At 44.5% G+C, this 25,592-nt stretch overlaps 1 protein-coding gene across 4 annotated transcripts in view; it reads right to left on the bottom strand.

Moving 5' to 3' along the window:
- SYNE2 (spectrin repeat containing nuclear envelope protein 2) overlaps window positions 1-25,592 on the bottom strand; it is a 199,851-nt gene that overhangs the window by 8,895 nt on the left and 165,364 nt on the right. For all 4 annotated transcript variants that reach the window (XM_082317899.1, XM_082317896.1, XM_082317897.1 and 1 more), the window contains 11 exons: window positions 24,665-24,823; window positions 23,483-23,649; window positions 10,457-10,619; window positions 6,656-6,843; window positions 6,343-6,493; window positions 5,727-5,909; window positions 3,943-4,080; window positions 2,894-3,088; window positions 1,763-2,045; window positions 1,335-1,403; window positions 394-530 (listed from right to left, as the gene is read on the bottom strand). In XM_082317899.1, coding sequence (XP_082174025.1) covers window positions 394-530; window positions 1,335-1,403; window positions 1,763-2,045; window positions 2,894-3,088; window positions 3,943-4,080; window positions 5,727-5,909; window positions 6,343-6,493; window positions 6,656-6,843; window positions 10,457-10,619; window positions 23,483-23,649; window positions 24,665-24,823 — 1,833 coding nt within the window. The remainder of the gene's footprint in view (window positions 1-393; window positions 531-1,334; window positions 1,404-1,762; window positions 2,046-2,893; window positions 3,089-3,942; window positions 4,081-5,726; window positions 5,910-6,342; window positions 6,494-6,655; window positions 6,844-10,456; window positions 10,620-23,482; window positions 23,650-24,664; window positions 24,824-25,592) is intronic.

Raw genomic sequence — 25,592 nt, 5'->3', positions numbered from 1 at the left:
GAGAAGGACCCTTCAAGTTGGTCTGCTTAGGAAAGGAAGATATGTCAGTAAGTATCAAGGGAGGGTATTCACACCCTCTCCTTTGGGGGGTTAAATTCTCCTAGACTTGTCCTATGACAACAGGAGAAATAAGTTCCCCCAGACACCGACTCTGATCAGGAGCCTAACATGATTGTTCTGAATTGCTTTAAAGCAGCTTTTCTAGCAAGTGGATAGAGACTCTCACTGGTTACCTGAGCCACCAGAAATAATGTCTAAGTCTGCATAAGTGAACATTCCCCCCCTCGACTCATCTTTTCCTTGATGCTGGAGGAGGGAAGAGGATGGAGTTACACAGAAACAACAAACAGACTGTGTAGTACAGGTTTAGTGCCCACAGAGCCTCCAACTCACATAGTCTGGCTTATAGGGAGTACTTGACTCTGGACCAGACAACACATTCCCAACCATCTCTGCCTGGTTGTACCGGTGTTTCCTGCAGACTGGGCTATCTGGAGAATGCCAAGGATGAGCTTCTGAAACAGACTTTCCTGAAACAAATAAAACCAAAAGCATATGCCATGAGTGCAAAATCCCATCTCTACAAGGAAGCTGTTGCTTTGTATTAAGTTAGAAAGCGCTCTGAATAAAATGGCATCAAGTTATGGCATAAAAATGACAGTTTTGCAGCTTTCCTTGCAAAGCATGCACATTTGCAAAACATCAACAGTGTTTCAAAGGTAATGAGATGGGAGCCATGCAGTTATGGGACATTCTGTTTTCTTCTGGAAAATGCTTGAATACAGGTACGGGTATTCAAAAAATAAAAGAAAAAGGCTGCACTGTGGTTTTGGAAAGTTTGCATCTCAACAATACTACCACACATCTGCAACACATTTCAGTGGGGACAAGTATAGGCCTGTCCTGATTTGGAGAACGTTTGTTCTAGATTTAACAGACAGGACACACATGGTTCTGTCATGCACAAAACACAAAAAAATACTTGCAGTGTTGGAACTATTTCCTTCAGTAATTATGCAATCAAAATTAGAAACAACCAAAAAAGTGATACTACCCAGAGCAAACCACCAAGAAAGTACCAAAAGACTTTGGATCAATACAATGAAATGCACATTAACCACCTCGGCATTTACCAGGCAAAATCTAAATGGCATGTTCTTGACTGCTTTGTAATGTACATGTGAATACTGCAGCGTAAGAACACCATGGCAGGGGGAGACATGGTGTCCACACAAGGCAGGAAGTCAGACATTACATATGAGAGAGGTTGAGGAATATAGCGTGCAGCACAGGGAGATTGCCATGTTCAGACACATGCATTAGCAGGTGCCTACCAGAAGATGCTTTCAAAGTTTTTGTGGTCATTTTAAGATATGCCTCAGGATTTTCAGTGATTTCTACATCTGAAAAAAGAATAATGTCATTTTCCTCACTATTCAATATTTTCCAACTATTAAAAACAACTGAAACAATGAGGGACAGCAAAGACAAAGAACAAAATAAGCTGTTGGTACTATTTTCATCAAACACTCTTAAAAAGTAAGGTTTCTAAAAGCGTTATGTTTCTAAAAATATAAGCTTGGTTTAGAGAACACCATTCCCTTCATCAAGACATTTAAGAGATGAGACTGCTCATGTCTATTAATAGTACTTGAAAACCAACCACCAACATGGGAGCAAGACCTCAATCCCCCTCCCTTCCCACACAGGCACATCCTGCAGTTGTCCATGTCAAAACAAACAGCTGGCAATTGGTTCTCACCTGACAGAGCACTGTAGTATGTTGCTTCTTCTTCGTCTTCGTGAGAGGAAGAACCTCCCACATCACCTGTGTGATCCCACTCCAGTGGGATGGAGTCAACACTGACAGGGGTTTCACAGCCTGATCTTTCATGACCTTGAGTAGGGGGCGTAAGGTGGCAAAGGGACTGTGGAGAAGAGGGCCCCTCACTGATGGCCTTCTTATGCCAGGGATCATTCTGAATTTCTCGGGAATCTTCTGGATCTGTCTCATTTTCAGAGGTCTCTTTTTCATCATCCAATCCCTAAAAATAAATAACAAATATTGCATATTAATAAGATTGACAATAGACCTACCCTTCTTAATGAGCTAATGATTGAGCCACACAGTACTACTGGGGACTGTTTTGCGGTCAGCTGCAGTAATTGAAGACCACATGCTTAAAATTAAAGGGAGGCATCATTTCTGCTCCCTTCCTCTTTTTCCAAAACAATCCTCACATCAGCAGCTACCTCCCCTCTTTCAAGACACTCAACCACCACCATAACATCTCTTTCTAGCTTGCAAGGAGGGGTACCCAGTTCCAAACAGACTGCGCAGGTCAGCAATGAAATGATGCTCAGGCAGGGGCGAACAGCTACTTGTAGATGGTAATGTTACTTCCTCTACCTCGCTTTTTAATAGATGTTCTTTCTTTTTGAGCCGAAGCAAACTCAGAATCAGCTAAATGTTCCCAGTGAAAAGTAAAGAGCATGTTGTTCCCCATTCAGGGTTCCCACAAGGAAGTGGACAGATGGAGCCTCACAAACAAATCCAGAGATATTCTAAGCATGTTATTGAAATTAAAGAAAACAAAGCGATATTAAAACCACCAAAAAAGCTTTTGAAGCCCTTAAACCACCATTATCTAAATATTAACCCTGTGAATTACTTCCATGCTATTATCCAGATTCTGCAGATGGAGACCCAACATGAGAGGCATGAGGAGACAAGACTGGTGACAAAGATTTAGCTAAGCTGGCACAACTATTGAGGAGCTCCTGATGTGTTTGAGCTCAAACCACTCAGTCAAGATGCTAGGGATAAGCAATGAGCATTGCAGTTCAAACACCAAAATCTTGCCAAAGCATCAAATCAACTGTTGCTTCTTACAGGATGCCTTGAAGTCAGTCTTTGATGGAACCGGGCAACTCGCCCAAACACTTCCTGACAGTATCTATGAAGTTCTTCCAATTCATCTTCAATCAGGGTAGCATCCAAAGGCTCACTCTTCTGAATCAACTGCTCCCCAAAAACGATTAGCTGATCAATCTTATTGGTGTTTAGTGTTATTTCCTGCTGGAAACCCTATTTGGAACATACAAGAAAAATAATTACTTCTGCAATGTCCCTTTCTACCCTAAGGTTTATCCTTCTATTCTCACTCACTGCAGTGAAAGAAAAGCAGCAATTGATGTTGTCTAATTTCATTTGGCAAATATCTCTTTACTTTTGCCAAATGAAGTGGCATTTTCCACCCATGTGTACATCAATATCACTGCAGTGTCCTGAGCCTGCAGGAGATCACAAGAGTTCAGCTAATGAGAGTTTATTTTTCTGTTGGGTACACACAATCTTCTTCTCAGTAGCAAAGACCTTTGGCTGGTTGAGGCTCCAGCCTACACAACAGCAAATCTACATCCCAAAACAATTAACAGTGCAGGGGGAAAGGAGAAACAAGCATATGAGCAGGTAGCAAAGCACTAGTATGTTCTTTAGAACGTAAACAAACATGCCTGCTGTCTTATTTCTGTTTGATAGTCCCAGCTACAAATAATGTACATTAAGATAGGAGAGATCCTATCTTAATGCCAATTCAAAAAACTTCTCACCAGAAAAGAACGCCTGAATTCAGGAATGTAGCTTTTACTGTTAACCTGCATGTGCTCCTTTCCAGGCCAGAGACCACAGTCACTGACACTTGATGTTAGGAAAAAAATGACAGAATAGACCTGCGCTTTAACACTGAATCCGAATTTAAATACTGTACAGTTTAATTTTGGTTCAGACGATAAGTCTTAACAATTTACTAGTGTCTTAAGATCTACAGAGATCTGTTGGCTATTGTAAAGTTCCAGAAAACTAGATGATTCTGTCAAGAGAGGGCAGCCCAATAGGATCAGCTGGGCTATATTAAACAACTGCTTTATAAGGATACGTACATTTAACTGGCGCATTTTGTCATCAAAGTTACTTTTGGAGAAGTGCTCCACGTTTGTCAGCTGGAGGTCCATTTCTGTGAGCCAAACAAGGATGCTTTCCCTCGTCCCCTCAAACTCATCTCTCCGATTGGTGAAGTGCTGAATAGGAAGAAGGGAGCCAGTGTTATAAGACTTCAGCTACTAAAAAAAGATGGTCACAGGAGCCCTCTGAAAACAGTGTTTTGTTTCAAAACTGCTGTTCACCTTAAAGACCTTCAGGGCACAAATGCAGCATGTCATAGAATCACAGAATGCTTTGGGATGGAAGGGACCTTTAAAGGCCATCTAGTCCATCCCCCCTGCAATGGGCAGGGACATCTACAACCAGATCAGGTTGCTCAGAGCCCCATCCAGCCTGGCCTTGAATGTTTCCAGGGATGGGGCATCTACCACCTCTCTGGGCAACCTGTTCCAGTGTTTCACTACCCTCATTGTAAAAAATTTCTTCCTTATATCCAGTCTGAATCTACCCTCTCTTAGTTTAAAACCATTACCCCTCGTCTTATCGCTACTGGTCCTGCTAAGAAGTCTGTCCCCAAATGTCACGTATAAAAACTGTCCCCTTCCTGTAGTGATGATGGAACAGAGTGTCCAGTGTTAGTACGCTATTCGTATGGGTGAGGGAATAAAAATTCAGCAGTGCAAGACACTTCTATAAAACTATATTCTTGCTTCCACGCTGTGTACCTTCTCCCACATCATTATACCAGTCTAACAGTTATTCGGACTCAGGTTTAACATCTAATTTGTTCTAAATGTAGAAGAAAGACAGACAAAGGAAGCAAGCTCCATCTCTAATTAAAGTAATTAAAACTATGACATTAAAATCGGTAAAACAACAGAGAAGCTGGATCGTGGATGACCACGACGGTGTAATTAATGCATCATTTGGCGTGGAAGCCAGGAGGAGTGCTCTCTGCTGCCATCTCCCACAGCAGCTGCTAACAGGGCCACAGCTTGCAGGGCCCCAGTTCTCCTCGGTGGATTTACTGTTCAGGACGTGTAACACCCCAAACACACCACCTCCCACCTGCACAGACCAAACCCCATCAGCGCTCTCGCAGCCTCATCCACTGACTTTTGGGATCTAAGAGTTCTCCCTGTCAATTCCTTGCAGCACTGCTGTATTTAAAAATCAGGCAGCGACAAGTTTTCCCCAGGGCACAGCACAGAGTATCTGCCCAGAGATTGGTTTCACTCGACAAGCAGGACACTTTGAGGTGTCACAAATACACTCTTCGGCAACATTCTTCAGTCAGGTAGAGAGCACAGCAGGAGCTGGTGACAGCAGCATGCCTCTCCATCACATCTCCATCTTTAAAGCCTTGTAGGTGAACCATAACTTGCCATAAAGTAGAGCTGCGTTGTAAACTCCAAACTATATCTGCACTGGGGCCCTTTTGTCTCTCTGCCTCGTATTTATGGAAAGGTGCAAGTGCGTGAACGCATCCACCCATGACAAGACTGGATAAGAGGAGAGAGAGATAGGAGCAGTAAGACCTGCAACACACCTTCCAAAATTTGCACCCATTTTTCCCTTATGCTTCTTCAACTACCAAGAACCCATCTACCAAGGATATGTTTATGCCACGTACTTGGTGACCTTTCCAGAGCTGCTCTCCTACACGGGTAACTCGAGACACAAACCAACACAAGATAGTTGCTCCAGTATGTGTTTTGCCCTTGGGTAATTCCTGCAGAAACTTGCAGGTGCTCCTCACTCTCTCACCCCACCGTGCAATTACCTTGAGTCTCCTCAGAATGGCAGCGACTCGTTTCTGGAGATTATCCCAGCGCTGGTTGCCTTCGTGTACCATCTGCTTCAGCTTGCTGGCTGAGTCGGTGCGGTTCTCGCGGGCGAGGCGCCTGTACTGTTTATTGATCAGCTCCAACTGAGTGAGTCGCTCATGAATTTGACGTTGGAATGCCTGCAAGGCAAATCAAGGAACTCAGTTCCCTTGTCAATAAGAGAACGGATCCGGATGATACTATCCATCAAGAGAGATGATGATGCCCTCCCCTTAAAAACAGACCTTCCAGCTGCAAAATTAAATCCATAGAAGGACCCATATTTTAAACCATCTGCTCAGACTTAGCTCTTTAACAAATCTTTAACTTATAAGCAGGATCTTGTCAGTTCAGAGCATTGGATTCTCCACATTAAAAAAAAATTCTGGAAACAAATAAATCAGCTAGATACCTAGCAGCCACACACTGGCCAAATTATTTATGTTCTCTATACTACCACTGCCAAACTGGTGTTTTCCAGTGATCCAGACATTTCACACAGACAATAAGTATTCAGCAGTCTGACCATTCAGCCTGCTGCTGAGCATAAAAAAATGAAGTTAAAAAATTCACCTCAAATTTCTTCAGCTCCTCCTTTGCATGTGTGTACAAAACCTCTGAAGAATTAGGCCTAGCTGCTGTCCCTTCAGATGATTTTAGCCAATCTTCAAAACGAGAATAGTCGTCCAAAAACCTCTGCCATAGGCGCCAGGTTTCCTCGATTCTGAGAGGGAGATGCAAAAATGGAAAGGTTTTATCACAAGCTAACTATTAATTTTGGATTTTTTTTTTTCTTTTTCAAAATTCAGCTTGTGGCAAAGGCTACAGTGTTTCTACAAAATGCTGCCACAGGCTTCTTCAGGAGGGGTAAGAAAAAGAGACTTACTTCATTCGCCTTTCCATAGACATGGCGCAAATGTTTCTCCACCGTCTGTCCAGACTCCTGGTAGTTTGCTGGATGGAGTCACACTCTGTCTCATTAGCACATGCATCTGAATCGTGTAGCAGGACTTCACAAATATTAAACACAGATTCCACCCCTGCAGTGTGTTGCTCTATGTCTCGTTGCAGATCCTGCCATTGGCAAAAGAATAGCGTGAGTAGAAGGAAACATGCGCAGCTAGACTTCAGACATACCCTTTCAAAATGCTGCAGAGGATGAGGAAAGAGCAATTTGTGTGTCAGGAAAAGCTTATTTAGCTTTGGAAAACAGACTTGCAGGATGAGCTGTGCAGATGACAGGCTGACAGGTCAGGACAGAACTGCCATGCAAAAAGGGATTGTCCAGCTTTGGTTTCTCAGTGAAAGCTCAATCTTCTCATTAACAGTCTGGACAATTTTAAAGGGCATTCAAAATCCAAACCTTACACATAGCGCAAACACATACTTATTAATTTTGACAGTACAAGATGACAGTATCTCATATCAGCTTACTACACTGTCAGACTTGACAGGGAACTCAGAGTACAGTTCGTGTACTTTAGTGACTACATGATCCCAGGCTGGTATCACGGAACACAGCACACAAGTAGCTGGTGTTACACTACTTTTCTTATTCCATCCTGTAGAGCTCCTGTTTTGACAGATTATTTTAAAGGGTCTGGCAAAGACACTTTGTCTAATCTACACTACAGGTTTCTTCTCCAGAGCCTGCATCTCCATTGTAGTCTGGCTTCTCATTCTATACCTATAACTACTCCTAAAGTCAATGTAATTGAACAACAGAACAAGAAAGCCTTCTCTAAATATTTCTTCTTGAAAAGGCAGCTCTGTACAATGCTACCAACTGTAAATATTAATGAAATGACAATGCTGACCACATTTCCGTTTCTTTCAACCCATTTCTGGCTTTCCTAATGAAGGATATGGAGACTTCTGCCTGAATAACACTAGAACAACAAACACAAATGAAGATTTTACTGACAACAGTGAACAGGAACTCCCATTAAATGCTATTACTGATTTCAGAGAACAGATGAAGCAGAATTGGGTTTGCTCTAGACTTACAAAACCAAAACAAAATAAAACAAACAAAAAACCACCCAAAACAGACACAGCTTGTAGTAAATACAAAAGGAGTTGAAGGAAGATCTTCCCAGAAGTCAACAAGCTGCAAGGAGTTGAGGATCACCCAGTACCAGTCTTCAGTGGTGTTACACGGGTACCTGAAAGGGCTGAGCCATAAATGGTCAAAATTTGGCTTGTGGGATTTGTGGTAACGTACAGCTTTAAGGAATGTAGAAGCCAAAATCTTTACATAGGTGAGAGACTGCCAGAGGCAGACCCAACATAATTTTTGACAGCTTATTAAGGATGCACAGCTGTTTTCTGAGCAAGAGGCAGCAGTCTCTTTTTAACATGGGCTCTACGTCTGAGAGCAGGCTCTACCCCACTACTGGCACCTGGAGAGACTCTTCTGAATTCATTAAATGACACTGGATTTACAGCTGTATTAGTGAAAATGAGAATTTGGACCACGGATTACAAATCCCTCTACTTGCACTATGGTGACATGATCTCATTACTTTTGGTCATGTCTGGGTTCATGAAATAACCCTAGGCAGAATCCTTGCTGTTTTCCAAGCTGTTATTCCAAATGGCCTGACTGTATTATGGTGAGACAACACAACAAACTAAGTAACGGGGCCAGGAACATACATTGAGCCCAAAAAGGTACTTTTCCTTCAACTCTGCTCAGCATTGCGCAGAAAGCTTAAACAGACTACATGCTGCTAGACTGGCGCATTAGTGAAACAGCTTTGAAATCTTAAAATTAATATTATTCATGTTTTAATCTTCATTCTTTAATTGAACAAACATGCCATAAAACATCTCTGTGGATGCACAATGCTTTTAGATGTCATTATTCAAGACTGAACAGGTAAAGCTTTTCCAGTCATGGATGTCAAATAAAAGAAGCCTGTAGGGCATATTTCTCACCATCACTGCTCTTGCTGAAATAGTTGTTCAGATAAAACCAGGAAAGATACTTTACTTGTCGCATTCTGATAAAGGTTTCTCTAATGCAGAATGAGAGAGGCTTTTTTTTTTACTGTGGACTTTTAGTTAGCACAGTCTTCTCACACTCAGCCTGCTAAAAGGTTACAGTAGGAGTCTAGAGGTGCCCAGAGGTCTGTGTTTGAAACAGCACCCAAACAACAAAAGCAGTAAGCAGCTCTGAGCAGCAAATGATGGCTCTTACAGTGAGCTGAAGCTTGAATGCTCATAATAAAAATAAATTAGTTTGGACACAATTCCTTTGTGCTCCACGTTCTTCTCTGCCCGGCAACTTAGCACAGCCTTTGAGAATGCAAAAGGTTTGGATGGGGAGAAAATATTTCCTTGTTGTTTATGTGACCAGTCACAATGCAGATGAACCATTAGAGGCGCTGGGCCAGGGCTTCTGGTGTTCAACCAGCTCCTGCAGTGGAGTCGGTGGGAGCCATCTCCACCCCTGTTGCAGTGGTGCTGGCCCTTCCCCTGATGTCTGGGACATGAGTGGATGAAGAGCCGTATCAGCCAGCAGAGAAAACAGCCCTCAGGTCTGGGTCACTCAGGGATCTTCCCTCAGACAAGAAAGCAGCAGCCAGAGAGAGAGAAGATGGGAAGGATGGGAAGGAAGAACACCCATAGGTGTTCTTAAAGGCAGATGCCATAAAGCTTCCATGCTTGACAGCTTTATTCTTGATCCTCAGTTTTAGAGCAAATATTCTTGTTTAACACAAAGGCCAGATGACAGCTGTAGTCATTCTCAGCCTTCCCAGGAAGGCACTTCAAACCTGGGCAGGCTTATAGCACAGCCCTGAGCAAAGGCTGACTCCACCAGCAAGTCTGTGCTTTGGAGAAGTTCCTCTTCCTTCCCTGGCTGCTGAAGAGAGACATTTACTCCAGGACTATCCAACTCCTCTCACACTTCCACTTGGCTAGGACAGCTGGCATGTTCAGCGGTGCCCAATCCTTGCCATCTCTAGCACTTAAAACTAGCATAGATCCTCAAGACCCCCCTGGTAAGCCGCTGTCTTGGCTAAATGCCTACACGCACTAAACCAACACCCAGCGGTGCTAGCTTGGTTCACACTTATGCCTCAGCAGGATTCATGCACCATCTCACCCAACCCTGAGGGGATCTTCAGAGCCTGCTTACTGGATCAGGCCTCAGTCAAAGGTATGTTTGCACAAGTCCACCCTCCAAAGCTCAAACATCATTCTCTGCCAAGCTTGCTCTGCTGTCTGCAAGGAGGGCAAGAGAACTGAGCTAGTGAGGGCAATACATCAAATCGCAGCACTTAAATCTGTCACAGCCAGTTTGCAGGAGACCTGGCATTCACACCTTGTCCGCCTAAGTCATCCTCATGGATTTTGCTCACTGTCTGTGCCCTGCCTAGCCCTTATGAAGTCTGCTGTACTTAACAGAGGAAACTATCAAATGTAAAAATGCTTTTGTTTGTATTGTGCATGTTTTCCTTGGGTGGAGAGGGAAGGGAGAAGTGGGGGTAAGTCAACACCATACTGAAATTGCAGCAAGCAAATAAAAATTGTCCATGTAATGCATCTTGGCAGGAACATGCCGTGAAAACCAAACAGTTAGAAGGCCTTGCTAAAGAAAAGTAACAGGTGATTTTAAACCAGGACCAATTGCGATCAGCAGCATTTTAGCTCATTTACTCTGGCTGCTGCTATTTCCCACCTGCTGTTCTGCCAGTCTCTTCTGGATTTCTTGGTCATCACAGATGTCATAAACAACAGGCTTGGAAAGCTCAGACTCAATCCGGGCCAACCAGGTGCGAAGGTTACTCATGTTTTTGTCCAATAGTTGTATAAAAGCAAATGTTTCCTTCAGTTTCTTCACCCTAAGCAAACCAGGAAGAACATTTTGTTACAAAGATCTGCAATCAGTGGAAATGATGTTAGCAGAAGGTGATGACAGGCATGGCTTTCTGAAGCACTTACTGTCGCACCAAGCTGCTGCCTGTAAATCAGAGCCATGTTTTAGTCAAAACCTACCTAAATTGGCTCAGCAGGCCTCTGCTCTACGGCTGCAGGAAGGTCTTGTGTGAATTCTTTAATGAAACTATATGAGCAGAGTGAATTTTTGTAGCCTCATTCATCTGCTAGTGAGCCCTTCAGTCAGTTCTTGGACATTTGTCTAAGTGGGAGTTTGTACCGTAACACGCCACAGTTAAACTAAAATGGGTATCTATGGTCTGATTTTCCTGCTGTGAATTATGTTCAGTGTCTTCTTCAGCAGCCAACAGGCCCACCCTAATCAGCAAGGTACTGCTCCACCAACAGAGGCAGAATTTGCCCAAATCACAGGTCCAACACCCTGGGCAAAGGGATGCTGACAGGAGAGGAGAAGGCCTGAACAACGGCCACTGTAGAACTTACAGCGCCACGACATTAAAAGCTCTTCTAAACAACACACTGACATGTGCGGAGGTGTGCCAGACTCTCCTGGTGGGTGAAAATGAGAAAAAAAAAATCCTGAAGAGGGAGAATATCCAATGGCGAGAGAGAGTTGTGCAGCAGACAAGCAAATGAACCATCGAGACCATTTACTTTCCTTACAGCTATTTGTAGCACAGCTCTCAAACTGCAGTCAAACTTTTATTTATTTCCAGCCTTTACAGCATATTCCCACGTCAAAACCCCTTATCAGCCCCTCAAATTATCCAAGTAGCATGTTTGTACATTTTGGCAAATTTGTCCCTATGTGTTGGAAGAGTATCTGTTAAACTACCTCACTGCTCTTAAATCTTTCCTTGAAATTCTCATTTATTGCAATTCCCAACAAAAATTACTAAAAAGCCCAACACTGCGGTGACACTTATCTCTTCCGACTTCAGACTGATATCGGAGCTTGCCATCTAGACCTTGGTAGTTAATGGAGAAAAAAAAAATCTAGATCATGATTTCCATCAGACCTGTCTTAAATATCCAGATCACAAGGTGAGATGAACTGTACCAAAACCTATGTATTTCTCTCCATGAACTGCAATGGTCTACCCTGCAGTACTATAAACATCAACACTGCAGATGCTAAAGTCAGGTGAAATCATTCCACCCCTATCCTAGGGAGAACCCACTTCTTAGCCAGCATTGCTTCCCCATGCTGTCCTGGCTGCTTGCATCCCTCTGATGTCTAGTTTTGTCCCTGTGCCTTGGGATGGATTTTTGGACCTTGCACGTGATGTTTAAAATGCAAATTTCTGAATTATACCCTAAGTTACTGCCTGGTCTAGCAACTACCCAGACGAGCCTCATTATCCAAGTCAAGTGCAGTGGAAAAAGTTAAAGTACGCATTGTGAAAAGGCCAAAACATTTCCCATTCATTAGCCACCATGACTGGGAACTGTCACCAGCTAAACAAAACCAGCAGCTGGGACTTGAAGGGCAGCTTGTACAAGGGGATCACTGCATGTCCCCAAATGCAGGGGACTGTTGAGGGGTCTGAGATGAACCCTAATGTACTTGGCAACACCAGTGTTGTGCAAGCTAGGACTGGGGCAGGGTGGGGGGGATGTAATCTCATCTAGCGCAGGCAGGGACAGGTTACAGAGACATAAGTTCCCTGACAGGGTACCTGGATGCTGGCTTCATGCAAAGGACCTGTCCCTCCTTGCAAGAAAAATGAGGAGTTGAGCCATAATGAATATGCCACTCTGTAAGCAACAACTGATCTTATTAGCGACCTTAAGGTAATCAAAGAGGATACATACGTCAGTTAGACACTTGATTTAAGGTAAAGCACTTATGGAGGACATGTGGGAATGATCCTGCTGGATTTGTTCAGTCCTGTTGGTTACTGTGAAGATACAGGCTAAGGCCAGCAAATGTGGGGTCCCATATGGATTAGCAGCATGGGAAGCACCTTCCCCTACTTCTTGTCTCAAAAGGACCAAGCAGTACTTTCAGTCGTATTACAAGGAGGGTGAGAAGAGCACGGTCCTACACTAGGACTCCTGGCAGTTGTTTAGCAACTCTACACTCTCCAAAACGTAAAATCAGTCTTGTCTGGTTGATGCAACCCTGCAAGCCAGCCTGAAAGATTTGGCCCAAGTCCATGGTCCACCTTGTTCCTGCCTTGCACCCACAAAGCCGCCGACATAGGTGTATTGTGCAAAGCAGCTGCCTCTGCCCCTTTCCACTGATGGTGCTTTCTACTGCTGCAGCTGACAGAAAGGAAGCCAGCGGACGACAAAAGCGTTTAGCTGCTCTCACTTTCCTTAGCAAGCTCTTTTCAGAACTCTGCTCCCAAGTTCAACCCTGTATGCAGAAGGCATCTGGCTCCCAAGCAAACAGCTGCTATATAAATCTTCCTGCTCCTGGTTCTGCTTCTATTAAGCGGTACTCAGTGAACATGTCATACTCTGGTAACTGTACAGCATTTTCTTCCACTACCATGGGCTGGCAGTAACTTACCCAGAAGACCTAATTCTTCCTCCACCCTATCCCCTGCCTCTGCCCCACCAGTTAGTTGGATCCAGTCGGTTATGATGCTCAGCAGGGCCTGTGACTCCCCAGGGCATGTGGCCCACCAGAGACAGGTGACTCGGGAACCCTTCTCCCTGGAGAGATGGGATGATACAGGCTCTGTGTTGAGCACCGAAGGGAAGAACCGCTAGAAGAGCCAGGCCTGAGGAAGGGTCTGAGCCAAACACCTACGCTGCTGCATTGCTAACTCTGCATGACTTCAGGCCAGTCAGGAGGAAAGCAAGGCTCGATTGCTGCACTGTCCCTGACTGTATCCAGCGCATATTTATTCTCTGCATATTCTATGACATTCCCCACTACTGCTTTGGAAATGTCTCTCTGGCGACTTGCAAGAGATGCACGTTGGGACCATCTGATGCCACAGCTGGCCTGCTGAGCTTACTGTGCTGTTCGGTATCATCTCTGCTTCCTCCTACTCCCTTCTCTGCATCCACCTGTTTCCCATCCTGAAGCTGCCTTACAGAAAAATTCATGGGTTGCAAGCCATCTTTCTTCAGTCTACATATCGGATAATAGTTAGGTGAACATAGCCAAGGAAGTCCAAAGCAAAACCAAAGGATGTCAGATTATAAATTAATGTCTCTATGACTGACAGCACATTTAATAAATTTAAAAAGCAACCGTTTTAAAATCCAAGTGGCGTTTTTTGCACACACACCCACACACACACACCACCCGAGTATTATTTTGGCTTAGAAATCACTCTAGAATTCAAGTTACGGATATTACTATAAACATGTGGGGTTTTACCTACTAGTGATACTAGAAACAACAGTCTCAAAGACAGCATCACTGTGGTACTGTGAGCTTGTATTTACTTTCTAGCAATTGCCATTACAGACACACCATTGTAATTATGTAATTTAATTTGTTAGATAGAATATGGGATTTGTCAGTCATTTAACCACCCTTAATGCTCCAAGTCATTAATCTCAAACTTGAGCTAAGCAGCCAGAGAAGAATAAAAACCTAACAGAAGTTCACATTAGTGCAGTGTGTAAATAGGAAGGCCGCCTCGTCCAGATGTTCACATTGGCTGATCTGCTCTTGTTGCAGTCAGCAGACACAGGGCCCAAGGTAAAGGGTAAGGTTCTACACTGAAGCAACAGGCAAAATGATGAAAAACTTGAGAATCCTCATTGAGCACCCTCAGCTCGCACATAAGTCACAGGGAAGTGCCACTTGTCTGGCTACAGCTCAAAGAAAAATGTAAAATAGACTAATTACATCCATACAAGTCTTACATTTGCAACAACCATTCTCAGATGCATTTCTGCACACTGCAAGTACTCCCGCAAATTATCTGCTCTTTTCATGAAAGAAACCTCATGAACTCTTTTGAGATGCATCCTGAAGGGACTCTGTGTCCGGAAAGACCAGCCTCCTGGGAGCTGGGTGGGGGTGCACAGTGCAAGCCATCTAGCCTGGGGGCAAAAGCTCCCCCCACGTCCAGGTGACCAATCACCCAGCAGTGAATTAACAGCAGTAAAAGTTCAAGTGCAGCAGAGGAAACAAGCTCCTCCCAGTTACCCAGAAGGTAGAAGAGGCTGCCACCACTGTGGATTGAATTCTTCCTTTACAGTAATTCTCAAGTTATTTGGCCAAACTGGCAGAACTTACTGTTTACTGAATAAAGGCCTACCTGTCCATCGTTCACTTCCCAATGAGAACTCACCTGCCACCATTCAACATGGCCCCAGAAGCAAAAAAACAGTAATAATAATAATAAAAAAAAATCCATCAAATACCACCACTAATCTAAAAAACCCAACAAAATCAAACAATGCTTGTACTTTGCAATGGGCCCAGCTTAAGACATATCCTGATTCAAAACAGCGCTTAGACACATGCATAAGATGCCTGGGATAAGACAAACAAAGCCAGTTTCTAAATGTCTTAATCTTCGCACCAAAATAGAAGTGGCAGAAAAAGAACAAAACTAGTAGATTATAACTAAAAGCTGGCTGCAAAACTGAACAGAAGGACTAACTGACCTGACTTGAGATTGGATTTGGGTCTTAATACCCTTGATGAAGTTGCCAGCATTGGGTTACCAGAGAAATGCATAAAGCTGTTTCAGGCTGAATCACTGCATAGCCCCACAAATACACAGGATATTTTGTAGTAACTACTCAGGAAGTATCTAGCAGCAGAAGGCACTTCCAGGTTGACTGAAACGTATTCACACAAACATAAAGAATTGCAAAATGCTTGCCAATTGCATTGCATTAAGCTGTCAAAATGCTGCAGAAAAAGGTACAGCGAAGCTCAAATAAGGTAATAAATAACATTCAAATTTTTGTGTCTGAAGGAATTAAAAACATCCTGACACATATTCCAAACTCTCCCTCACAAACACAAATGTCACCAGAAAAAGATACTACATACATTTCTTTTTAACCGAAGGGGAGCTGAAATTGCCCTGCCAGCTGACAGAATTGTTTACAACCCGGTAAGGCAAATGAGATGCACAACCCAGGAAACCTTTGTTCAGTAACTTGCAGGGCGAGCTTAACAGCGTGAGGGACAAAAGACCGGATTTGGAGAGCTGATGTCAAAGGCAAATTTTAGGCCTTCGTACAAAACGCAAGGACGTTTCTGTGCAGCGCCCGGCCCTGGTACAGTGACAGGAAGCCCCCGTGTTCGTGGGCTGCGTTAGCACAGTGAGCAGAGCGAACAGCGGGCGCGCCGGAGGAGGCTTTTCTCGCGTTACCCTGCCAGCGAGTCCAAAAGGTTGTTGTCGCATATCTCCGCCGTCTTGGGTGCAAAACCCCAAAACACAGCTGATTTTAAGCCAGAGGCCCCTCAGCACTATTCCTCCTGCTATCGCGTCGCATCTCCCACCCATCCACTTGTCCAAGGCGAATTGCGGGGAGGCACTGGCGCATCATCGGCACTGCGGTGCCCTTCCCCCCCGCCGCCCAAGGCCGGCGGCTCCCGCTGCGCCAGCGACGCCTCCTCCAACAAAACCCACCGCCACTAAACCCGCAGCCGCTTACCAACATGGCACTTACGGTTCGCAAGAAAAAACCATTCCTCAGCTTGCAAATCCCAAGCTGCAAGGGGGAATCGTCTGTGCAACCACGGCAGGCATGGAAGAGGAAACCCCTCCTCCACAGATGCCCTATTTATTCGCTGCTTTAGCATCCCGCGTAGGGGGGAGGCTCGCCCGTCCTCCTCCCCGACCCCCGGAGCTGAGGAGCCACTATAGCTCTCCCCAATTTTAACCCCTACGTTTTGGGTTGGTATTTTACCTGGCAAACGGCCGCATCCCTCCTCAGAACAAAACCACCAGAGCTTTATTCTGACACAAGAGAATTAGCACGCGACGAGCGAGCGGCTGCCTGCGGCTGGCGACAAAAAGGTTGCAGGCTGGAGGCTTCGGCACCAAAAAAGGTAGATGCGGTGCTCATTTCTTGTGCAAAAGAGGAACTGGAGCCTCAGACCCGGATGATATGCAGCAGAGTCAATTTGAAGTGAACCCAAAAAAACGAGAAAACGTACATCCACGCACAGGCACCACGCACTTGGATGTATCCTTACTTCCCCCGCGTTCTTCCTTCTCGCCTTTACCATTATATCCCAGGTATTTAAGTACGAATTAAATCTCCCACACACTAACCTGTCCTCTCTTTAACCTTCCAGTGCAGGTGGAAGGCCTCCAGTGCAAGCAGCCTGTTATGCTGGAGGACAAAATAACCCCTAATCTTCATTTATGATATCATTCGTTTGTGGAAAAACACGCCGTCATGATTTCTATGTGTTATGACTGCCAGAGATCATGGGGTGGGAAAAAGAGGCGGAAGTCGGAGAACCTTGGATTAAAAGTCACTCCCCACCCAGCCAATATCAGGAAAAAAAAAAAAAGAAGTTATGATAATCCTACCAAATATGAAAGGAATTATTTTGAAATCAAAGGTTTTCCAGTATTCAGGTCACCTTCCGCAGACCTGTATTGGCTTGCCAATCGCTCACATTCAATACATGGGAGGATAAAAAGTGCCTGGGAAGACACCGTGAGAGGGCTTCAGACATTTGCACAGGTAAATCACACCCAGTCACCTCGACAGTTTAACCTGATTATGGTCCAGGGAGGTTCAAAAACGCATTCGGAATGATAGGCCTGAGACACAAAATGGGAAATAACCATCCCAGCTTGACAGGCAGACACCGGGAATGGTGACAGCGCGCAGACGATGGCTCCCCCCTGCTCCCGGCACACCTCGGCACACATTGCATAACCAAAATAAGCCCAACCATCCTGCCTGATACGATAAGGAAATCCGTCACAGCTTTTGCACCAAAGAGAAATGTAATCCCTAAAGGACAGGGAGCCCAGAGACCATGGAAAGAAAGCAGGCACTTTGCGAGTGAGATTTCAAATGCCCAGATTTTTTTTTTTTTGCACCAAAATAATTAGAAGAATGAGATTTTACAGTGATACTGCCAGTATAATTCTGTGATACAAACCAGTCCAATTCTGCTGAACATGGCTGTATTGTTTACCCAGTGGCCTCACTGCAGCATACTTTGCTTCCCTTGCCATGCAATACTGATCTGCACCCATTTAAAGAGACCTTTGGACTTGGGCTGCCTTTACTGACTGTAGGCTGCCTGGCCGCAGCTGCGACAGGGTAGGACAGGACACCAACACGTGGTGCCTGACGGTCTGCCCTGCCAAAGGGTAAGCAATGTGGCAGAAAATAGAGACAGGCTGAGAGGTGGTACGAACTCAATCGCTCCCCGTACCTACCAAGCTGGGGCCCGCTGCTGCCGGAGCGGCTACCGGCGCAGCCCAGCCGCAGGGAGGGTGCGGGGAGGAAGGGGAAGCACAGAGCAGTGGCTCACTGGAGCTCCCCAATAAAACCTCCGTGGACTCCCTGCGCAGCACAAGGTGGTGTCACTGGAGAGCTTCAACTCCTTCTTGTTTTACTGCAACCTGAGCAGTTTCAGGCTGTTTGGGAATTTCAGCTGGGGTATATGCAGGAAACCAGCTGAAAACACCTTGAATCTCCCACGTTCGATGTGGGAAGGAAGGGGCTGACTTTGGTTGTGGCAGTTTAAGATTCCTGGACCTGCAATGAGGGCTGGCAGCTTGCGGACACAGGGAAAAGACCTAGTTGCCAAGGATTCACATTTAAAAGAACGAAAAGGCACATTTGGCCTTGCTAGCTTCCCTGTATTTTTATGCTCGCATTAAAGGTCACAGTCATTTGAACCCATTCCTGCTACATAGACAAAAAACATGCCTGTCTCCACAGGGCTGAAAACACAGACCAGACCCACCAAGTAAGACAACACATCACCGTGTGCCCACAGCCAGAGCAGCTGAGAAATGGCATCCCCCTTCCACAGCTTAGCAGCAGAGGGAAGAGCTGCAGGATGCCCAGAGGTACCGAAATGCAATGTCTGCTACTGCAGAGACCAGTCTGCAGGCCCAAAACTGCCGGACGCAGCCCCTGATGAAGCTGGTGGCTTTAATGAAGGCTCAAGCACCATTCAAATGCTTTGCACAACCCCAGGCGGCACAGACACCCTCCCGCGACACATGGGTGCTCCTCCAGTCCGCCAGCAGGCACTATGCAAACAGCCATGCAGAAGGCAAACGCCTTCCCGCTGGGCTGGGAAGCAAACCGTGGAGTTAGCATCAATGGTGGATGGGCCAGGGAAGGACATCGAGGAACATGGCTGTGCACAACACAGCTCCCTGGCAGTTCTTGCCGGTTAATGCACGGCCAGGGCGTGCTCCTCCAGAGCATGCCAGGGATGTAAATCCCACTCCACAGGCTTTTGGCCGTCTACCACCCACGTGCAGCCTGTGCACTCCTCCTCCTGCTGTTTCAGGCCTTCGCTTAGGTGCACGTGCAAGCATGCAGCAGTTTCTTCTGGCAGAGCGCTGCCACGAGGCTGGTGACGAGGGAATAAAAGCAAGAGGTTTTCTGTGTCCGTTTTTACAGTCAGCACAACGTTCCCTTTCTGCCTGTTAGTATGTTTGTATTCCCCCTCTATCAACAGAGACTTCAGCACGAGAACCCCCCCTGGTAAGAGTATCTTCTGAGCTGAACAGAGATTCATTTGTTCTCCTTTCCAGGCATGCTAATGTCTTGATGGTTACTTATCCCATGAGAATTAACATTTTGAGACTTTTCCAAGTTTGCACCAAGCCACCCTCCGGCTGCAACACACGCGGCAAAGCTTTTGTCACCACACAAGCCGAGCACAGGCATATCGTGGAAGTGTTAAGTCCTGCAAGTGCAGCCATATGGCAAATCTGAGCTTGTTACCATGAACTAAGAGAATCACTTCAAGGACTAAATGGAGCGCTCACCTAATTTGCCCATCTGTCCCAGGACGTTTATTGGTTTAAAAAGGTGAAATAGCTAGCTAACAGGAGGAGTGCTCTGTATTGATACATTGGCTCAAGGCTGGTTTGGTTTCATGTTGGTATCACACAGCCATACACGGCACTACAGAAAAGATAAAATATTACTCAGGTTGCAGGGTCAGCCATGGAGACATTAGAAACCACAAAACTGAAACTGGCTATAAATATCAATTAGACTCTTTCATGGATACAGGTCATTTTATACTCTTTAACCACAGGATCATAAAATGCTTGTCTACTAGAAAGATTCAGCGCCCAGAATGGAGGACTGGCTTCAAACACACAGCCATTCAATGTACATTTTCTCCTCCCACTCAGTGCATGGCTCTGTAGATTACTTACTGGCCAAGTCTTGGCCTGCCATGAAGACATCGTGAGATTTGGTCCTTGCCCCCATGATGGACAGCCACTGGGGGCCAGGGAAGCGGTGCAGTGGGCTGTGGTGCAGCCGCACGTGCAAACAAAGGCAGCAGCTGGTTATGTTTTTAACAGAAAGTGCTGAAGCTGTAATACTTGCCAAAAAAAAAGCTTCAAGTGATCACAGATTCGGCACCCAAAACCTCAGAAAATTTTCACTTCTCTTTACTTGCTGCAGCTACTGATCTGAAAAGCCAGGAGCAAACCCACCTCTTCATTTCATGGAGGTGCTGTGAAAATACATTTCTACAAGTAGTTTTTTCAGGAGCAAGACAAGATTGCCTCCCCACCACAGTCAAAATTAATCATTTCCCTCCAGGTAGCATTCTCCTACCTCAACTGCCTCAAACCCTCCAAGGCCCTCTGGCAGTACTGCCCTGAAGCATCTCCTCCATCCCTTCTATCTTCCCCAAGAAATGAAGCAGTGCCCAATAAAAAGGGCTTCATCCGGGTATGCAGCAGTTGTGCAGCGCTGCAGTCTCTCTTCCGCCAGGCAGCACAGAATCATACAATTGTTTAGGTTGGAAAAGACCTTTAAGATCATCAAGTCCAATTGTTAACCCAGCACTGCCAAGCCCACCCCTAAACCATCTCACTAAGCACCCCGCCTACCAGTCTTTTAAATACCTCCAGGGATGGGGACTCAACCACTTCCCTGGGCAGCCTGTTCCAGGGCCTGACTACTCTTTCGGTGAAGAAATTTTTCCTAGTATCCAATCTAAACCTCCCCTGGTGCAGCTTGAGGCCATTTCCTCTCGTCCTATTGCTTGTTACTTGGCAGAAGAGCCGTCCACACACCTTGTCCACACACCTCGCTACAACCTTCCTTCAGGCAGTTGTAAAGAATGATAAGGTCTCCCCTCAGCCTCCTCTTCTCCAAGCTAAACAACCCCAGCTCCCTCAGCCGCTCCTCGTAAGACTTGTGCTCTAGACCCTTCACCAGCTTCATTCCCCTTCTTTGGGCACACAGCCCCCATACCATGCTTTACAGGGTCCAAGCTCCCTGAAGCCAACCGAATCCTGTTCTCTGAATGAAACTGGTGATGGCGCATGTTTGAGACCCTGTGAAGATGTCTGGATTGTGATGGCTTCATGCAACAGGGCCAACACGAATTTTGCCACCACTCTATTTTCACGTGCTCTTTCAGTGCAGCTTAAATACGATTTTTATCAAAGTTTTTGCAAAAGCAAACAGAAAAGGAAGGAGACAGTCTGTCATCATGGGGCATTGCAATCCATGCTCACAGGTCATCTTGCTGCTAGCCCAAGCCTCCTTGCTGTGCCCCGCTCCCCCAGAAGAGGCCCAACTTGTATCACATCTGTGATGGGTAGAACTGCTGCCTCCTCTCCATCGCCTGAGCTTAAGAGAGGCTATCCAAAAGCACAGGAGAAGCCTCCTTTTTAGTGCCCCAAAGCATACCTGTGGGTGAGGTGGACATTTCAGTCAACTGAAGTCTAATTCCTTCAGAATTCAAATCTCAGCAGCAAGCCACCACCGTAACAGTAATCTCAAAACACAAAGTTGCAAGGTTGTAAACAGGGCAAAACAAACTCTTAGGACCATACTCAGATTCTATTGTGAGTGTCTCGCCTGGTATATTTATTACTTAGCAGCCGAGAACAGACAAGCTGTGAGCCAAGCTCCAGTGAGGTGGATTAGATGAGGAAGGAGTTGTGCTACACCCATGCTGCAAAATGCTGCAATATACTAAACCTCTGTTAGCTTTAAGTCCAAGAGGACTAGCAGAGCCCACTGGGCTGCCTGATAACCGTGGACCACTGAGGGAGCTGCTTAAAACCACATTTTGTCAGGTCCTTCCAGTTCATTATCCTGGTCCTGAGCACAAAGCTGGTGGAAATCACAAATTGAAGCTGGCATGTTCCAGAGCTTTTGGGATTAAGAACACGGGAACAATCAGAAAGCACCACACCAACTCCCCAGTAGCTGCAATATCCACTTAGATAGCCAATACTGGGAGCTATGTTGATGCTCTAGGCAAATCCGCATTAATGTACCTCAAAGCACCACCATACACTTGTCTGAAGGTAAAGTTTTAAGACATCCCAAGTAGACAGGCAAATGCTCTGTTGTCACAGACTACTTGAGTAAGACTGCCAGATCTCTCTGTAAATATCCCATCAGTTCTTTAGCGTATTTGCCTAAATATTACTAGAAATGTGCCACGTTTACCTCAGTTTTAAAACAGTACATTTTAATCTGCATTTAAAAATTGCTACAATTCAACACTAACACGGTAGAACACAAATGATCATAAAAGTGTTTTTAAAGTGGCATGTTACCATAAGAACAGAAAAAGTGCTTTTATAAAAGTGAAGCTTTCTTCCCTACACCAGATCAAATAAAAAGACACCTTGAGACAAACCACTGCAAGCCTATCTGCAGAGTGTTAGATCTTAAGAAGGCAGCTTCTGCTTAATCATTCACGGCTCATGTGTCACCATTAATTCAGATCTCGTTCCTGATTAAGATCCAGCACACTTAGCACGACATTGTCACAGCACAACCACCCGCCTGATCCGTCCCAAATGTAACTGAGCAAGAGAGCTTCTGAGGGCCCAGAGAAGGGGGTTACAGGCAAGACAAAACCTTGGGGGACAAGTTTAAACCAATACTAATTTGGTGCATAGCCTTATTATTTCTGGATTACTAATAAACTCAGGCAGGGGGTGAGACCAGCCCAGCATCCTCCTCCAAGGCTGTGGTAGAAACTCGGAGATAATAGTGAAATGGGATCGTCTCAGTAAGGCTAATACTAACATGATCATGATGTTCTTAACTCTGTCAAGTATAATAAAGATGTTTAATCCTTTAAGAAGAAGTCATTGCCTAGAATATGCAAGTTTTTGTTTTAATTATTTCAACTGATAGTATTTTCCATTTCACCATCATGCAGAAGATCCTGAATTTAAAAAATACATTTGTGGTATGGTTGTTTTTAGGAAACAGACTAAGTAAAGAAATAGCACTAATATTAAATGAAATTTCATACACTTTTGAATGTAAAAAAGGAACAATTATCATTATATAAAACTGTCTACAGAGATAGGCCAGGAATCTATTCCCTGAACTCCTACCATATTGCCTTAAAATTAAGTTGCAATTCAACACAACAACAGAGAAATCACTTTGACTCTTCCTTTTACATAGCTCCCATGATTGAAATGATATTTTCTATGAATTCTTACACCCTGCCCTCTACCATTAGATAAATTAAGACATTTGGTGTCATAATACAGCAACAAGTCAGAATGAAAAAGCATTAACTTCAGTTTAATTTGACTCTCAATAATAAATTTCAACAGAACTGTAAAGTTGTGTCAGTCTGTTTCTGATGGTCAAGGACACTAGCCTCTGACTTTTACCTCACATAAAACATTGAAAATCATTTTCTTACCGTGCTCCAATGACATCAAAGAGATGCTGCCAGCGATCATTGATTTTGTTGAGTTTATCATCTATTTCTGCAACTCGGCTCTTGTTGCTAGCCTTGATTAGCTGATCGCCCATTTGTTTCAAGTGAAGCTTATTTTCACTGAACAGGTTTATTTCTTCCATGCAATCCTGATAAATATACACAAACATTGCTTAATTCCTGGGCAAAACAAAACAAAACAACAAAACCAAAACAAAACTATCTGTTTCTTTTCCCACGTGTGTGATGTGAAGTCAGGTTTCGCTTGTGATGGCTGAGGTTTCTACATTAGCATGCAGAACTTTCACTTAAAACAAAACAAAAAAAACCCTCAGTGGAAAAGTACTCTCACAATGAAACCACTATGAAAATATAAGCAGCTTAAAGACTTGCAAGTGCCAGGAGTAAGTGCTCCTAAAAATAGCACTTTATTCTAATTTTATCTCTGTTTTCCCGATTTAACGTAATTTTTCAATCAAGCTACCTCAAAAGAACCCAAATTCGAGTCTAGAACAGCTTTATTTTGCTGGTACTCTTATCCAGAGGAGATCTGGGATTAGATATCGAGACCTTTAAGCCATAGGGAGGAACACTGCAGCAAAATAATGGTCCTGTTTAAAATCAAGCTAATATGGAAATATTAGAAAGCACTAACTGCACTGACTACCAGGGAGAAGGGGCAGAATTAGGTTTTATTTTTGTCTGTGGTAACTGCTTGGACGCCTGGCATAAGAGCTACCCCGTCCTTCAATCTTTTCTTTGCCGTCTGACTACCAGTTTCGTAACCGCTGGCACAGGCAGAGGCGGTGAGAGCAGCGAGACGCTCCCAGGACAGCACTGATCCCCGGCAGGGAAAGCTCCGAGCCGCGCTGTACGTGCATGTGTGTCCAACAACCCCAACAACCCAGACCCCCCCAACTCACATACGTCACACTCCGTGCCTAAATGCAGACAGGTGGCATTTCTGTTTTACATTATGCTCCAAGTCTGAACATCAAGAAGATGATAAGAGCTGAGGCTAGAAAAGGTCATCTTCTCACAAAAGCCTGTACGTGCTGGTTTTATATCATGTATCGCTTCTGAGAGGCAAGGAAGAAATGAGGAATGGTGTCTCTATAACGAGCTATCAGACTGCAATTGAAGGAAAGTGGTGTTACTACTTACCTTCTGCAATTTGTCTATCATGTCTTCAATGCTAACATCTGCAGTCTGCAACACTTTGCTTTCCATTTGTACCAGCCAGGAGCACAGCTCTTTATTCTTTTCATTAAACACAATCCAGGCATTGAGCTTGTCCTCGATCTCCTGCTTACGCAGAGACACCTATGGATAAGCACACACATTAATTGCTGGCAACATCTTTCTCAGGAAGGAAACCAGCAATTATGAGCCTTCTAATTTCTAGTCTGCGTTTGATCATATTCCATTTTGCAGGAGCAGTTATCAAATACTGCTAGCTTTCTTTTCAAAGCCAGCAAGTAGATTGTTATTACATCTTATTTTGGATAGCAGGGCCAAAAGTTGACTAGCAAACACCAGATTCTCTCCCTCAGAAGAATTAAACTGAGTCACAGCTTTATAAATAATGAGCTTATATAACAATTTAAATATTACTCAGTGAAAACCTGAAAATGCCAAACAAAGGAGGAATATAAAACATATAATTACTACATACTGTTTAGTACAGTCTCATATACAACACAAGAGAAATGACACCTAGGTAAGTTCTTATTTTTATGCAATGGTAAGAGAAACTTTGCAATTATTTTATCTCTGCAAAAACTTCCCTCTTTTCTTTCCATTTGCTCTCCAGTTCTTGGAGAACTTCCAAAAAAATCAGCATCAAGAATCTACCCTTTTTATTGAAAACTATGGATCTTTTTCCTCAAAATTACATTTGCCAGGATGGATAAACAAATTGTCTAGACAGAGAAATAAAGGTCTGATGATGCCTGAACCAGCAAAGCTAATATCACTGCTCCAGTATCTCAGAAAGAAGCAGGATCACTCTTCTACTACCTAATAGTACTTATTTCTAGCCTAGGAGTCTTAAATATGTATTTGTATTCATTTATCTACCTTGATGGATTCC

Source organism: Platalea leucorodia (assembly GCF_965183815.1).
Source record: "Platalea leucorodia genome assembly, chromosome: 7".
NCBI classification, from domain to species: domain Eukaryota; kingdom Metazoa; phylum Chordata; class Aves; order Pelecaniformes; family Threskiornithidae; genus Platalea; species Platalea leucorodia.
This window is presented reverse-complemented; position numbering and strand designations above follow the sequence as displayed.